The 18,049-nt window shown below is 43.4% G+C and overlaps 1 protein-coding gene across 9 annotated transcripts in view; it reads left to right on the top strand.

The window, feature by feature from the left end:
• CDC25C (cell division cycle 25C) overlaps positions 1-18,049 on the top strand; it is a 49,242-nt gene that overhangs the window by 8,300 nt on the left and 22,893 nt on the right. For 8 of the 9 annotated variants that reach the window (XM_015140980.3, XM_078005272.1, XM_078005271.1 and 5 more), the window contains one exon: positions 6,039-6,191. In XM_015140980.3, the coding sequence (XP_014996466.1) occupies positions 6,039-6,191 (153 nt within the window). The remainder of the gene's footprint in view (positions 1-6,038; positions 6,192-18,049) is intronic. The other variant, XM_078005273.1, reaches the window with a different exon arrangement.

Raw genomic sequence — 18,049 nt, 5'->3', positions numbered from 1 at the left:
AGAAATAAAGTTTGAGCAGGAAAAGAGAGGAACAATATGTCCTATGATCTTCTTGTTTAAGTTTAAGGAGGAAAAAATATGACTTGGGCTTTTTTTTTTTTTTTTTTTTTGTGAGATGGAGTCTTGCTCTGTTGCCCAAGCTGGAGTATAATGGCGCGATCTTGGCTCACTGCAACCTTCTGCCTCCCAGGTTCAAGTGATTCTCCTGCCTCAGCCTCCCAAGTAGCTGGGATCATAGGTGCCCACTACCGTGCCCGGCTAATTTTTGTATTTTTAGTAGAGACGGGGTTTCGCCATGTTAGCCAGGCTGGTTCCGAACTCCTGACCTCAGGTGATCCACCCACCTCAGCCTCCCAAAGTGCTGGGATTAGAGGTGTGAGCCACCATGCCTGGCCAAGCTTCTTTTTTTCTTCTACTTTATTCTTTAAAGATTGCTTTTTTATTTTTATTTTTTTAAACACAAGGTCTTGCTATGTTGCCTAGGCTAGACTCGAACTCTTGGGCTCAAGCAATCTTACCACTTTGGCCTACTGGGTAGCTAGGACTACAGGCACACGGATCTGTGCCTGGCTCTGGATGCTTTTCTCTAATAAATGGACCCTAATTTATAAAAGGACTTCCATATTGTTAGATACTTAGTGGTATCCAAATTTTCCTTTTACAAATAATGCTATAATGTAAGTTCTCAAAGTTCTCAAACGTAAATATATTTGACTGCATTTCAGATTTTTCTCTTCAGTGCTGGATTGAAAGTGTATATATATATATGTATACATATATATATATATATACACACAATTTTTTTTTTTTTTGAGATGAAGTCTCTGTTGCCCAGGCTGGAGTGCAGTGGTAAAATGTCGGCTCACTACAACCTCTGCCTCCCAAGTTCAGGCAATTCTCCTGCCTCAGGGTCCCGAGTAGCTGGGACTGCAGGTGTGTGCCACCATACCCAGCTAATTTTTGTATTTTTAGTAGAGATGAGGTTTCACCACGTTGGCCAAGCTGGTCTTCGAACTCCTGATGTCAAGCAGTCTGCTTGCCTTAGCCTCCCAAAGTGCTGGGATTGCAGGTGTGAGTGAGCCACTGCATCTGTCTTAGGTATAAATTTTTAATCTACTCATCTTGTCAGTGTGACATAAAGTTTTTATTTTATTTTATTTTATTTTTTAAGATTGATTCTTGCTCTGTTACAAGGCTAGAGTGCAGTGGTGTGATCTCAGCTTACTGCAATATCTGCCTCCCAGGTTCAAGTGACTCTCTTGCCTGAGCCTCCTGAGTAGCTGGGATTATAGGTACATGCCACCACATCCAGCTAATTTTTGTATTTTTAGTAGAGACAGGGTTTCACCATGTTGACCAGGATGGTCTCAATCTCCTGACCTTGTAATCCGCCTGCCTCTGCCTCCCAAAGTGCTGGGATTACAGGCATGAGCCACCGCCCCCGACAGTATCAATATTTTTAAAGTTTTTTTTCTTTCTTTCTTTTTTGTTTTCTCCTCTCCCTAGAAATAGGGATCTCACTGTGTTGCCTAGGCAAATCTCAAACTCCTGGGCTCAAGCCTTAAGGTTTTGATACTTTCTCCAATTTTTTTCTTAAAAAGTTATAAGAATTTACATTTTCATTAGCAATCCATATCTCATAGAATTAATTAATTTATTTATTTACTTTGAGACAGAGTCTCACTCTGTCACCCAGACTGGAGTGCAGTGGCATGGTCTCAGCTCACTGCAACCTCTGCCTCCCTGGTTCAAGCAATTCTCCTGCCTCAGCCTCCCGAATAGCTGGAACTACAGGCACATGCTGCCATGCCCAGCTAATTTTTTATATTTTAGTAGAGATGGGTTTCACCATCTTGCCCAGGCTGGTCTTGAATTTCTGAGCTCAGGCAATTCACTTGCCTCAGCCTCCCAAAGTGCTAGGATTACAGGTGTGAGCCACCCCGCCCAGCCTTCTCATGGAATTTTTTTTTTTTTTTTTGAGATGGAGTCTTGCTCTGTCGTCCAGGCTGGAGTGCAGTGGGACAATCTCTGCTCACTGCAACCCCCACCTCCCAGGTTCAAGTGATTCTCCTGCCTCAGCCTCCTGAGCAGCTGGGACTACAGGTGCGCGCCACCACGCCCAGCTAATTTTTGTATTTTTAGTAAAGACGGGGTTTCACCGTATTGGCCAGGCTGGTTCAAACTCCTGACCTTGTGATCTACCCACCTCGGCCTCCCAAAGTGCTGGGATTATAGGCATGAGCCACCATGCCTGGCCTTCTCATGGAATTTTTTAAAAAATTACTTTCTGCTGAGCAGTCTAGGGTGGGGGAAAATGCTAATTAGGCCAGATGTTGTGGCTCATCCCTGTAATCCCAGCACTCTGGGAGGCCGAGGCGAGAGGATTGCTTGAGTCCAGGAGTTTGAGTTCCCTAACTGGGGAACACAGCAAGACCACGTCTCTACCCCACCCCCATTCTCCCCCAAAAAAGGCTGGGACTTGGTGGTGCATGCCTGTAGTCTCAGGTACTCTGGAGGCCAAGGCAGGAGGATAGCTTCAGCCCAAGAGTCTGAGGCTTCAGTGAGTTATAATTGGGAGGATTGCTTGAGCACAGGAGTCTGAGGCTGCAGTCAGCTGAGATGGAGACTCAGTCTCAAATAAATAATACACACATAGATACATACATGGTAAAATCATTTTATATTAAAAATAATTAGCAGTCCACGCATGGTGGTTCATGCCTGTAATCCCACCACTTTGGGAGGCTGAGATGGGTAGATCACCTGAGGCCAGGAGTTTGAGACCAGCCTGGCCAACATGACGAAACCCTGTCTCTACTAAAAATACAAAAATTAGCCAGGCATGGTGGCGCCTGGCTGAGAAACAAGAATGGCTTGAACCTGGGAGGTGGAGATTGCAATGAGCTGAGATCACACCACTGCACTTCAGTGCAGTGATTGGACAGGTGACAAAGAGACTGTCTCAAAAAAAAAAAAGTAAAATAAATAAATAAATAAAATAAAAATAATTAGTAGTGGCCGGGTGCAGTGGCCCACACCTGTAATCCCAGCACTTTGGGAGGCTGAGGCAGGCTGATCACTTGAGGTCAGGAGTTCCAGACCAGCCTGGGCAACATGGTGAAACCCCATCTCTACCGAAAAAAAAAAATACGAAAATTAGCTGGGGCAGGGTGCAGTGGCTCACACCTGTAATCCCAGCACTTTGGGAGGCTGAGGTGGGTGGATCACGAGGTCAGGAGATTGAGACCATCCTGGCTAACACAGTGAAACCCCGTCTCTACTAAAAATACAAAAAAATTAGCTGGGCGTGGTGGCCAGTGCCTGTAGTCCCAGCTACTCGGGAGGCTGAAGCAGGAGAATGGTGTGAACCCGGGAGGCAGAGCTTGCAGTCAGCTGAGATCGCGCCACTGCACTCCAGCCTGGGGGACAAGAGCGAGACTCCATCTCAAAAAATAAAATAAAACAATAATAATAATAATTAGTAGTGATTTCATGGGATTATTATCCATGCGTATTTTCTCTAGTGTCTTTTGTGCACTTATAATACTGGGGTCTTAACTTACCCAGGCATTCACTTGCCTTTCGTAGACCATGGACTCCAGAGATTTGGATTCTTATTTCTAATCTCAACCCTGAGGGAAAGCTATTTTAACATATTCTTTCCTACGAAGATAAAGCTGATCTTTTTTTTTTTTTTTTTTTTTTTTTGAGACACAGTCTTGCTCTGTCACCAGGCTGGAGTGCAGTGGTGCGATCTCAGCTCACTGCAACCTCCGCCTTCTGGGTTCAAGCAATTCCGCTGCCTCAGCCTCCCAAGTAGCTGGGACTACAGGCGTGCACCACCACACAAGGCTAATTTTTCATATTTTGGTAGAGATGGGGTTTCACCATGTTGGCCAGGATGGTCTTGATCTCCTGACCTCATGATCCATGCCCGGGCACTAAGTTGATCGTGTTTTATTTAGGTTTTTGGTTTCTAGGATGGAGGGAAGACCTGGAGTATATTCAATTATTGGATAGTCTTGTGTGTGATTTTTTTTTAATTGCAGTAAAATGTGCATAATATTTACAATTTTAAGTATTTTTGACTGTGCAGTCTAGTGACAGTAAGTATATTAATAATGTGAGACTATCACCAGAACTCATTTCCAGAATTTTTTCATTATTCAAAACAGAAGCTGTATACCCTTAAGTGATAACTCTCCATCCCTGTTTCTGCCCAGCCATTGATAACCTCTATTTTCTGTCTCAGTGAATTTGACTATTCTAGATACCTCATATGAGTAGAATAATATAATATTTTGTCCTTTTGTGTGTGTGTGTGAGGTCTCACTCTGTCACCTCTGCTGGAGTGCAGTGGCACAGTCATAGCTCACTGTAGCCTCAAACTCCCGGGCTCTGATGATTCTCCCACCTCAGTCTACCAAGTAGCTGGGACTGCAAATGTGTGCCACTACGCCTGGCTAATTTTTTTTTTTTTTTTTTTTTTTTTTTGAGATAGAGTTTCACTCTGTCACCCAGGCTGGAGTGCAGTGGTGCAATCTTGGCTCACTGCAACCTTTGTCTCCCAGGTTCAAGCGATTCTCGTGCTTTACCCTCCCTAGTAGCTGGGATTACAGGCATGTGCTACCATGCCTGGTGAATTTTTTTGTATTTTTGGTAGAGATGGAGTTTCACCATGTTGGCCAGGCTGGTCTTAAACTCCTGGCTTCATGTGATCTGCCCACCTCGACCTAATTTTTTTGTATATTTTGTAGAGACAGGGTTTTGCCATGTTGCCCAGGCTGGTCTCAAATTCCTGGGTTCAGGAGATCCATCTGCTTCAGCCTCCCATAGTGCTGGAGTTATAGGTGTGAGCCACTGCGTCCAGCCTATATTTCCATTTAGCATAATGTCTTCAAAGTTCATCTGTGTCATAGCATGTATTAGAATTTCATTTCTTTTGTATGTATATCACATTTTGCTTATCCATTCATCTGTTGATGGACATTTTGAGTTGTTTCCAACCTTTTGGCCATTGTGAATAATGCTGCTATGAACATAGGTATACAAATATCTGCTTGAGTCCTTGCTTTTATTTTATTTGATTTATTTTTTTCCAAGACGGAGTCTTTGCCCTGTCGCCGAGGCTGGAGTGCAGTGGTGCAATCTCAGCTCACTGCAACTTCCATCTCCCCAGTTCAAGCAGTTCTTCTGCCTCAGCCTCCCAAGTAGCTGGGATTACAAGCACATACTACCATACCCGGCTAATTTTTGTATTTTTAGTAGAGATGGGGTTTCAACATGTTGGCCAGGCTGCTCTTGAACTCCTGACCTCGTAATCCGCCCGCCTCGGCTTGTAATCCCAAAGTACTGGGATTACAAGTGTGAGCTGCCGCGCCTGGCCCCTGTTTTTAATTCTTTTGGGTATATATTCATAAGTAGAATTGCTTGATTATATGATGATTCTATGTTTAATTTTTTGAGGAACTAGCATGCTAGTATCCATAGAGTGCCTCTGCACCCTTTTGCATTCCCACCAGCAATGCACAAACACTTGTTATTTCTTATAATGGCCATCCTAATGGGTATAAAGTAGTATCTCATTGCAATTTTGATATGCATTTCCGTAATGATTACTTATGTTGAGCATCTTTTGATGTACTTATGGGCCATTTGTGTATCTTCTTTGGAGAAATGTCTATTCATGTCCCTTTTGATTGTTATTGTGTTTGTTATTGAGTTGTAGGAGTTCCTTATATATTCTGATATTAATCCCTCATCAAATATAAGACTTGCAAATATTTTCTCCCATTTTGTGGGTTGCCTTTTCAATCCCTTAATGGCGTTCTTTGATGCACAAAAGTTTTTCATTTTGATGAAGACTAATTTATCTATTTTTTTCTTTCATTATCTGTGCTTTTAGTGGCATTATCCAAATCCAATGTCATGAATTTTTTCCCTTATGTTTTCTTCTAAGAGTTTTATAGTTTTAGCTCTTACATTTAGGACTTTGATATATTTTGAATAGTTTTTAATGTTGTCAATATACTTGATAGGACAACGGAAAATTGGTGGACAGTGAAATGAAATATCTGGGCAGTCCTATTACTGCTCCAAAGTTGGATACAAATCCAAACCTAGGAGAAGACCAGGCAGAAGAGATTTCAAATGAATTAATGGAGTTTTCCCTGGAAGATCAAGAAGCAAAGGTAAAGTATTCTGTGATAGTATCTTTGCATTCTTCATATTCCTTCATTCTGTTAAAAGAAAAACTTGAGACAAATTAAACTTAGGAGAGTTTATTTGAGCAAAAAAATAACTAGTGAATCCAGCATCCCTCATAGCCAGAACATATTCAGTAAAACTCCAGTTTGCCATGTGGTCAGGCAGTATTATGGACAGAAAATAGAAATGAAGTATAGAAAACAGAAGTGAGGTACAGAGACAGCCCAGTTGGTTACAGCCTTGAGTTTACCTCATTTGAACATGGTTTAAACAGTTGATTGATTGTGGTTGACTGAAGCTCAGCTGCTCTGCTTTCCTGAGACTCAGCTTTTTGATACAAAAGTATACTTCTCAATTAGGCTTTCAGTTGAAGTACTAAGTTAGGTTGCAACTTGGTATGTAAAGACTCAAGTACAGAGGCATCCGCAGGCCAAATTTAGTTTAATTAACAATTCATTCTTTTTTTTTTTTGAGACAGATTCTCGCTCTGTTGCCTAGGCTGGAGTGCAGTGGTGCCATCTTAGCTCACAGCAACCTCCTCTTCCCAGGTTCAAGCGATTCTCCCGCCTCAGCCACTAGAGTAGCGCAGCGCCACACCCGGGTAATTTTTAGTATTTTTAGTAGAGACAGGGTTTCACCATGTTGGCCAGGCTGGTCTTGAACTGGTCTCAGGTGATCCACCCGCCTCAGCCTTCCAAAGTGCTGGGATTATAAGCGTGAGCCACCATGCCCAGCCAACAATTCATTCTTGAATAAACAATATTTTATGCCTAATACGTATGAGTCACTCTACTAAATGCTGGAGCTACAGAGATCAACAAGATGTGATAACCTATCTTTATTTATTTATTTTTTTAAATGGAGTCTTGCTGTGTCACCTAGGCTGGAGTGCAGTGGTGTTATCTTGGCTCACTGCAACCTCTGTCTCCCAGGTTTAAGCAATTCTCTTGCCTCAGCCCCCCAAAGCATGCCACCATGCCTGGCTAATGTTTTGTAATTTTAGTAGAGACGGGGTTTTGACATGTTGGCCAGACAGGTCTCAAACTCCTGACCGCAAGTGATCTGCCCGCCTTGGCTTCCCAAAGAGCTGGGATTACAGGCATGAGCCACCGTGCCTGGCCTAACCTATCTTTAGACTGAGGGCTACCTGACTGATAGGTTATCAGGTTACTACAGGAATCTTCTTACTGCTGGTGAACAGGCTCCAGTCAATAGTTTGAGTGGATCACCATCAAAGTAACCTAGTATAAGTAATGTCTCCAGGATAGTAGTAATGTATAGAATATACCTAACATGACTTTTTAGGTATTTTATAATACAGTCTTTTGTTTCCTTTTATCTTTCCCATATCACCGATAGATATACCTGAAGCATGTGGGTTATAGCCTATATGCTGATATGCCAAAGATAGTTTCTGAGGCATTTAGCTTTTTTTTTTTTTTGAGATAGGGTCTTGCTCTGTAGCCCAGGCTGGGGTACAGTGGCACAATTAAAGCTCACTGCAGCCTCGGTCTCCCCAGGCTCAGGCAGTCCTCCCACCTCAGCCTCTGAGTAGCTGGGACTATAGGCACATGCCACCATACCTGGCTAATTTTTTGTATTTTTTGTAGAGACGTGGTTTCACAGTATTGCCCAGGCTAGTCTCAAACTCCTGGGCTCAAATGATTCACACACCTTGGCCTCCCAAAGTGCTGGGATTACAGGCGTGAGCCACCATGCCAGGCCTGTATTTAGCATTTCTAAATCAACTTTGTTGCTTTGAAACAGGTAGAGCTATGAGTTTGTCTTTAAAATTTATTCATTTCACAAGGCCAATATGGTATAGTGGAGTTAGAACAGTTGCATTCTAGTCCTCATGCTTTTATTTTTTTAATTATTTAATTAATTAGATAGAGTCTTGCTCTGCTCTATCACCCAGACTGGAGTGCAGTGTTGAATTCCTGGGCTCAAGCAATCCTCCCACCTCAGCCTCCTGAGTAGCTAGGACTATAGGTGCATACCACCATGCCCAGCTAATTTTTAAAATTGTTTGTAGAGATGGGGTCTTGGTGTGTTGCCCAAGCTGGTTTGGAACTCCTGGGCTCCAGCAATCCTCTTGCCTTTGTTGTGGGATCTTTAGGGTGTTGCTTTTCTGGCTAGAAACCTCTGTGGCCAGTGGTGCCTTTGCCTGAGTTCTTGTCCTGCATCGAGGTACGCAGGCAAGTGGAGAGTAAGCAAGACGAAGAGAAGCTCTATTGAGTGTTAGAACAGCTCAGAGGAGACTCACAGGGGCTAGCTCTTCTCTGTAGGCAGTTTGTCTTATCCGGTATTCAGCTCTCAGCAGAGAGGAGGCCCTGGAGTGGGTGGCTCCTCTCTTCAGGCAGGTCCTACCTGTTGACTTCCCAGCTCTCAGCAGAGAGCATAGCTTCTCTCTCCTTTCTGGCTGTCTGATCTTTTCTCCATCCTCTACCCTGTTGTGGCTGAGCCTGGGGCTTTTATGGACCTCAGAGGGGAGAAAGTGCTTCCTGATTGGTTCATGGACTGCAGGAAAAGGCAGCACAAATCACCATCTGGTGGGTGGGACTGGCAGCCCGGTCCCCAGCCTTTAAGCCCTCCCTGTCCTGAAGATGGGGATTTATGGGAACCTCCCTTCCACCCAGGAACCTGTCTGTCTCAGCAGTCCATGGCACCAGGCTGCTCACACCAAGGTGCACCTAAAGGCCAGCACTGACCACCCTCAGTCCCCACTTGGCTTCCCCTCTTTCGCTTCTGTGTGCCCAAATTCTGGAGGGGGCCAAGGTGGCAGGGTGTTGCCCTGAGGGTGCGCACACACATTCACCCCCGGACTGTAACAGCACCTGGGTTTGCCCCAACGCCACTCCGAGACTGGAGTGGGTGCCAGGAGCAGAGAGAAGTGGGGGTGGGGGTGGGGGGCAGGTTGCAGAGACTATTAGGTCCTGCACCTGGGAGGGCGGCTGCAGCTGCGCCCAGGAGGGCAGGGATCCTGCCTGCTCCCAGCCCCCACAAGAGCACAGGGAGGCTCGGATCTGCAACCACAACTTGGGCGGCTGCAACCCCACCCAGCAGGGCAAGGCTTCTGCCTGCTCTATGGAACAGGAGGCCCAGGTTAACAGCTGCAGTTTGTGTAGCTCCAGCAGCACCAGGGGAGCTCCTGCCCCAACTCAGAAGGGGAAGGGCTCCTGCTAGCTCCACGGATCATGCAGCCCTATCCACGCCTCTGCTGCAGCCAGCGTGATGATAGCAGCAAGCCCTCTGTAGTCGCAGCTGCCAACACATTGGCCTGTCAAAGTGCTGGAATTACAAGTGTGAGCCACCATATCCAGCCTCATTCTTTTATTTACTTGGTGTTATGACGTTCACAAGACAACCACCTGACCTCAGTTTTTAATTTATAAAATGGAGAGCATGATAAAAAAACTACCTCCTTAATAGGCTTGTTGTGAATAAAATATTAAAAGCAGTTTGTGTCCTCGTCACATACACACAAATAGTAACTGTGATGAAGGATGTGTTAATGAATTTCATTGTAGTAATCCTTAGATAATATATACATAAATCATTATATTGTACTTAAGTATATACAGATTTTATCATTTATACCTCAATAAAATGGAAAAAAAAATTAAAAGAGCAGTTTGTAATACAGTAGCCCCCATTATTCACAGGGAATACATTCTGAGACCCCCAGTGGATGCCTAAAATTGCAGACAGTACTGAACCCTATATATACTATGCTTTTCCCTATGCATATGTACCTGTGATGGAGTTTTTTACTTAGGCATAGTAAGAGATTAACAATAATAACTAATAATAAAATAGAACAATTACAACAACATACTGTAATAAAAATTATATGAGGCTGGGCATGGTGGCTCATGCCTGTAATCCCAGCACACTGGGAGGCTGAAGCGGGTGGATCACTTGAGGTCAGGAGTTCGAGAGCTGCCTGGCCAACATGGTGAAACCCCATCTCTACTAAAAATACAAAAATTAGCCAGGTGTGGTGGCAAGCATCTGTAACCCCAGCTACTCTGGTGGCTGAGGCAGTAGAATCGCTTGAACTTGAACCCAGGTGGCAGAGGTTTCAGTGAGACGAGATCGCACCACTGCACTCCAGCCTGGGCAACAGAGTGAGACTCCTTCTCAAAAAAAAAAAAAAAAAAGTGCTGGCTGGGCATGGTGAGTCACGCCTGTAATCCCAACGCTTTAGGAGGTTGAGACGGGCAAATCACCTGAAGCCAGGAGTTCGAGACCAGCTTGGCCAACATGGTGAAACCCCGTCTCTACTAAAAATACAAAAAAAATTAGCCAGGTGTGGTGGTGGGCACCTGTAATCCCAGCTACCCAGGAGGCTGAGGCAGGAGAATCACTTGAACGTGGGAAGCAGAGGTTGCAGTGAGCCAAGATCGCTCCATTGCACTCCAGCCTGGGCAACAAGCATGAAACTCCATCTCAAAAAAAAAAAAAAAAAGTGCTATAGGCTGATAGCGGTGACTCACACCTGTAATCCCAGAACTTTGGGAGGTCGAGGTGGGTGGGTCACCTGAGATCAGGAGTTCTAGACCAACCTGGCCAAGTATGAAACCTCGTCTCTACTAAAAATACAAAAATTAGCTGGGTGCGGTGGCAGGTGCTTGTAATGCCAGCTACTTGGGAGGCTTAGTCAGGACAATCACTTGAACCCAGGAGTTGGAGGTTGCATTGAGTCAAGATCATGCCACTGCACTCCAGCCTGGGCAACAGAATGAGACTCCATCTCAAAAAAAAAAAAGAAAGAAAGAAAGAAAAAAGGACATAGATGTTTGGGAGAGTATTATTTTTGGCTTTACCCTGAGTAACTGGAGGCAGTTTAGTGGTATTAAGTGCCTTCATTTTATTGTGAGTACTTACCCATTTCTAGGATTTTTTTTATTACCCGAAGCAGAAATGCTCTTTTTTTTTTTTTTTTTTTTTTGAGATGTAGTCTTGCTCTCTCACCCAAGCTGAAGTGCAGTGGTGCGATTTTGGCTCACTGCACCTCCACCTCCTGGGTTCAAGTGACTCCCCTGCCTCAGTCCCCCGAGTAGCTGGGATTCCAGGCACACCTCACCATGGCCGGCTAATTTTTTTGTATTTTTAGTAGTTACAGGGTTTCACCATGTTGGCCAGGCTGGTCTTGAATACCTGACCTCAGGTAATCTGCCCTCCTCGGCCTTTCAAAGTGCTGAGACTACAGGTGAGCCACTGTGCCTGGCCCCCAAAGAGAAATATTGTACCCAGTAAACAATAACTTCCCATCTTCTCCCCTTCCCCAGCCCCTAGTAACCACTATTCTATTTTCTGCCCTCTATGAATTTGACTGCTCTAGGTACCTCATATAAAGGGAAGCATACAATATTTGTCCTTTTGTCTCTGGCATATATCTCATAGTGTAATGTTTTTGTTGGTAATCAGTGTGGTAGTATGTATCAGAATTTCATTCTCTTAAAAAAAAAATCAGTTTTACGTTAAATTGTAAAATGCACATAACCTTTATCATCATAACCATTTTCAAGCGTATAGTTCAGTAGTATTACATACATTCCCATTGTTGTATAACCAATCTCCAGAATTCTTTGTTGTTGTTGTTGTTGTTGTTTGTTTTGTTTTGTTTTTTGAGACGGAGTCTTGCTCTGTCGCCCAGGCTGGAGTGCAGTGGCGCAATCTCGGCTCACTGCAACCTCCGCCTCCTGGGTTCACGCCATTCTCCTGCCTCAGCCTCCTGAGTAGCTGGGACTATAGGCGCTCGCCACTAAGCCCGGCTAATTTTTTGTATTCTTTAGTAGAGACGGGGTTTCACTGTGTTAGCCAGGATGGTCTCGATCTCCTGACCTCGTAATCCTCCCGCCTCAGCCTCCTAAAGTGCTGGGATTACAGGCGTGAGCCACTGCGCCCGGCCTCCAGAGCTCTTTTAATTTTGGAAAACTGACACTCTGTGCCCATAAAACAATTCCCATTTTCCCCTTCTCCCAGCCTCTGGCAACCACTATTCTACTTTCTATAAATTTGATTATTCTAGATATCTCTGATAAGTGGAATGATATAGGGTTTTTTTGTTTTGTAACTCTCTTATTTTAATTAGCATAATGTCCTCAAGCTTTATCTATGTTGTAGCATGTATCATAATTTCATTCCTTTTTATGACAGAATAATATTCCATTGTATGTATATACCATATTTTGTGACATTTGGGTTTCTACCTTTTGGCAATTGTGAATATTGTTGCTTTGAAAATTGGTTTACAAATATCTCTTTGTGTCCTTGCTTTCAGTTCTTTTACTTCTTTGGAGACAAGGTCTCACTCAGTTGCCCAGGCTGCAGTGCAGTGATGTGATCATGGCTCACTGCAGCCTTGAACTCTTTGGCTCAAGCAGTCCTCCCATCTCAGCCTTCCAAGTAACTCAAGTAACTGGGATTACAGGTGTGAGCCACCACACCTGGCCCTGCTTTCAGTTCTTTTTTTGAGACAGGGTCTCACTCTGTCACCCAGGCTGGAGTGCAGGTGATCTCGGCTCACTGCAAGCTCGGCCTCCCGGGTTCACGCCATTCTCCTGCCTCAGCCTCCAGAGTAGCTGGGACTAAGGCACCCGCCACCACACCCAGCTAATTTTTTGTATTTTTAGTAGAGAGAGGCTTTCACCGTGTTAGCCAGGATGGTCTCGATCTCCTGACCTTGTGATCCGTCTGCCTCGGCCTCCCAAAGTGCTGGGATTACAGGCATAAGCCACCGCACCTGGCCCCTGCTTTCAGTTATTTAGGGTATATACCCAGAAGTGAAATTGCTGGGTCATATGGTTATTCTGTGTTTAATTTTTTAAGGAACTTTTATACTGTTTTCACAGCAACTGTTTCATTTTACATTCCCACCAGCAATGCACACGGGTCCCAATTTCTTCAGATCATAGCCAACACTTGTTATTTTCTGATTTTGATAATATCCATCCTGATGACTATGAAATGGTATCTCATTGTAATTTTAATTTACATTTCCCTAATGATCAGTGATGTTGAGCACCTTTTCATATGCTTCCTGGCCATTTGTATATCTTCTTTGAAGAAGTATCTATTTAAGTCCTTTGCCTATTTTTTAATTGAGTTGTTTCTTTTGTTATTGTTGAGTTGTAGTTCTTTATATATTCTGGATATCAATCCCTTATCAGATAAATAATTTGCAAATATTTTTTCCTATTCTGTTGGTTGCCTATTCACTCTGTTGATTGTGCCCTTTGTTGCAAAAAAGTTTTAAATTTTGATGAAGTCTAATTTGTCCACTTTTTTTGTTGCTTGTGCTTTTGGTGTCATATCTGAGAAATCATTGCCAAATTCAATGTCATGTGCCTCTCCCAACCCCCTCCCCTTTTTAAAAAAAATAGTAGGGACAGGGTCTCACCCAGGCTGGAGTACAGTGATGCAATCACATAGCTCACTGTAATTTCAAACTCCTGCCCTCAAGGGATCCTCCCACCTCAGTATCCATAGTAGCTAGTACTACAGGCATGTACCGCCACACCTGGCTAATTTATTTTTTGTAGAGATGGGGGTCTTGCCTTGTTACTCTGCTGGTCTCAAAATTCTGGCCTCAAGAAATCCTCTTGCTTCAGCCTCCCAAAGTGCTGCGATTACAGGTGTGAGTCATTGGGCCCAGCTCCCTATGTTTTCTTTAAAGAGTTTTATAGTTATAGCTCTTTTTTTTTTTTTTTTTTTTTTTTGAGACGGAGTCTTGCTCTGTCGCCCAGGCTGGAGTGCAGTGGCACAATCTCAGCTCACTGCAAGCTCCGCTTCGCCTCCCGGGTTCACGCCATTCTCGTGCCTCAGCTTCCCAAGTAGCTGGGACTACAGGCGCACGCCACCACGCCCGGCTAATTTTTTTTGTAATTTTAGTAGAGACGGGGTTTCACCACGTTAGCCAGGATGGTCTCGAACTCCTGACCTCGTGATCCACCCGCCTCGGCCTCCCAAAGTGCTGGGATTACAGACGTGAGCCACCGCGCCCGGCCTATAGTTATAGCTCTTAAGTTTAGGTCTTTGATTCATTTTGAGTTCAAAAATCATTTAACTGTATATGCAAGAGTTTATTTCTTGGCTCTATTCCATTCCACTGGTCTATATGTCTGTCTTTATGCCAATGCCACACTGTTTACTGTAGCTTTGTAGTAAGTCATTTTATAAATTTTTAATTTCACACATCATCCTTGGATATATTCTCCTTTATGGAAAAGTTAAAACATAACCGCTAAGGATAACTGACCCTATCTGACCACCGTTCAAAGTCCCTATTGAAGGAAAGGGCTCAGTGGGAAAAGTTAAGAGCATGTGAGTCAGTGGAGCGTGGTGGTCTGAGAAGTAGCCTCTGGAACCAGACTGCCTGGAGTCATAGCTTGATTCTGCCACTTTTAGATATATGACTGTAGGTGAGTCATATGATCTCCTTGTGTTCAGTTTCTTGGGTTGTTATGAGGATTGAATGAGTTAATTACACATAAAGCATGTAGAACAATACTTATCAATTAATAGTACTTAACTATTATGGTGTAGTGTAAGTGCTTAATTATTGTAGTATACGACTCCACATAGTTATGAAGAAGGCTAATGGGTGAGGGGATGCTCAATGACCTTGATGTCCTCCGCAAAGTAAAAACTGAAATAATCTGGTGATTCAGAGGAGTGTGTGAGGTGAGAGTCTTAAAAGTGTGTGAAGAAGGTTATAACTGACTTTTGGAGACTGTAGAATTACTGAAAGGCTAGTAAGATGATATTTGTAAGGTCTTATGAGGGCATTATCAGATAGACATGCATGGAACTTGTTGCAAGTGTCTTCCTACAAGAATGTTCTGGCCTGGAAGCGAGACTGGGGACTTTGGAACTCCAGGGATGATAGTAAGGGTTGAAGATTGCCAATGGTGGATGAACAAGGGGTTGAGGAAGAATAGGTGGTGGTGAAGGCACCAGAAAAGTCAGTGATGATTCAAAGCCTGGCTAAAGAGCCGGATATCATTAGGTGGACTCAGTAAAGCAAGAGCAGTAATGTGATTGAAAGTTGCTGAGAAGGTATAAAGTGGCTGGTTTAGAAAGTTTTGAGAGCTAGGCCGGGTGCAGTGGCTCACACCTGTAATTCTAACACTGGGAGGCTAAGACAGGTGGATTACTGGAGGTCAGGAGTTCAAGGCCAGCCTGGCCAACATGGTGAAACCTCATCTCTACTAAAAATACAAAAATTAGCCGGGCTTGGTGGCAGGCGCCTGTAATCTCAGCTACTTGGGAGACTGAGGCAGGAGAATTGCTTGAACCTGAGAGGTGGAGGTTGCAGATCACACCACTGCACTCCAGCCTAGGTGACAAAGCGAGACTTCATCTCAAAAAAAACAAAAACAAAAAATTTGAGAGCTAGGGGAGGTTTTACTTAGTTTGAGGGCTTGCCGTGTTTGAGCTCTTGGTAGTCTAATAGATGATGTTTGCAGTTGTTTTTGTTTTTATTTTTTTATTTTGTTTTTTTAAATTCCCCTCATCTTCCTGCCTCGCCGCCTTTTATTTTGGGATGGAGTTTCACTCTTGTTGCCCAGGCTGGAGTGCAATGGCATGATCTCGGCTCACTGCAACTTCCACCTCCCAGGTTCAAGAGATTCTCCTGCCTTAGCCTTCCGGGTAGGTAGGATTTCAGGTGCCCACCACCACCCCTGGCTAATTTTTTGTATTTTTAGTAGGCATAGGGTTTCACCATGTTGACCAGGCTGGTCTTGAACTCCTGACCTCAGGTGATCCACCTGCCTCAGCCTCTCAAAGTACTGGGATTACAGGCGTGAGCCACCACACCCAGCCAAATTTCCTGTTTTAAGAATGAAGTATTTTTAGGTTTTTTTTTTTTTTTTTTAAATACCAGTTTGTTGAGAGCCTGATGTAGAGTTCTAGAGAAGCTTAGTGGAAGTATTGTGAAGTCATGCTCTCCAAAGTGTTGTCAGTGGACATTGTAAGAATGTGGAAAGTACAATGGGTTTTAGTATTGAAGATAGTTCAGAGACTAGAATGGAAAGGAAAAATGCGAGCCAGGCAATAACAAGAGCTCCCATTTATTGACTACTTAGAATATACTAGGCACTGTGTGCTAAGCAGTATACATCCATAATCACATTTCATTCTCATATCAACCCTGAAAGATGACTATTGTCTCCCTTTGAGGGGAAGCCATTGGGTCATGAGGTAAGGTACGATACCCAAGGTTACATGGTTAGAAGCAGCAGAGCCAGGGTTTAAACTAGGATCTACCTTACCCCGGAGCCTGTTTTCAGCAATTCTCCCAGGTAATTCTGATACACACTAAATTTTGAGAGTTATGTTCTATAACATAGTATTAAATCCTATTTTATTTTTAATTTCATTGGTTTGTGGGAAAACAGAACCAAGATACAATCTGAAGAAGGCAGGATGGGTGTTGGGAGAATTGACAGTGACCTTCCTAAAACATAAAGCAGTTTTGAGAACTTGCTGATAATGGACAGTAGATCTATAGAAAAACAGCAAGTTAGGAATAGTCGGCATGGGGAAAAGGTTTCTAGGGCTTCTGAAAGAAAGAGCAATGTAAAATGAACATTTAGGATCACTTTTACAAATATGTTAGTCTTCACATTTGCAGAATGTTGTAATTAATATAGTTAAGTCTCAACTGGTATTAACTTAGCAAATTGAATTTAATGTTAATTTTTAAAATCCTTTAATTTTCTATTTCATTGTTGAAAACTTGTCTAAGTTGTGTTGATCTGCTTTTATGAATTAAGTACAGTACAGTGAACATAATTGAATCTTTCTCTGGTGATTGAAGATCTTTCATAGTCTCAGAAATATCATTCTGAATTGCATAATGTAGACAGTATAGAAGCATGGACTTAAAATAGATTTACCCCAGGAAATATTCTGGAACAGGTTTTCCCAACCCCTGGGCCATGGATCAGTACAGGTCCATGATCTGTTAGGAACCAGGCTGCACAGTAGGAAGTGAGGGGTGGGCCAGTGAGCATTAACACCTAAGCTCTGCCTCCTGTCAGATCAGTGGCAGCATTAGATTCTCATAGGAGGCAAACTCTTTTGTGAACTGCGCATGCGAGGGATCCAGGTTGCCCGTTCCTTATGATAATCTGAGAATCTAACTAATGCCTGATGATCTGAGGTGAAACAGTTTCATCCTGAAACCATATCCCCACCCAGATCCGTAGAAAAAATGTCTTCCATAAAACTGGTCCCCAGTACTAAAAAGGTTGGGGACCACTGCTCTGAAAGTTTTGTTTAGGTGGAAGAGTGGCATAGGGCAATGAGGTATTTATTTGATTTTTTTTTTTTTTTTTTTTTTTAAGAGACAGGGTCTTCTATGTTGTCCAGACTGATCTCAAACTTTTGAGCTCAGGTGTTCCCGCTGTCTTGGCCTCCCAACGTGCATTTTGATGGTCTGAAAAATATTTGGACAATAGAGCTTTAACAGAAAATTTAAATAATTTAGTAAAAAAAATGTTTTTAATTGTCCCTTTATGGGCTCATTTTCTTAGATTGTAACTCTTATGCAGTCATTTTCTCTTTCTTTTTTTCCTTCTTTCTCTTTTTCTTTTTCTTTTTTTTTTTTTTTTTTTTTTTTGAGACAGTCTAACTCTGTCTTCCAGGCTGGATTATAGTGGCATGATCAGGACTCACCGCAGGTCACAACTTCCTGGGCTCAGGCGATTCTTCCGTCTCAGCCTCCCGAGTAGCTGGGACTACAGGCACATGCTACCATGCCCAGCTGATTTTTGTAGAGACAATTTCACCATGTTGCCCAAGCTGCTCTTAACTCCTGGGCTCAAGT

This window comes from Macaca mulatta, chromosome 6, assembly GCF_049350105.2.
Source record: "Macaca mulatta isolate MMU2019108-1 chromosome 6, T2T-MMU8v2.0, whole genome shotgun sequence".
NCBI lineage: Eukaryota > Metazoa > Chordata > Mammalia > Primates > Cercopithecidae > Macaca > Macaca mulatta.
This window is presented reverse-complemented; position numbering and strand designations above follow the sequence as displayed.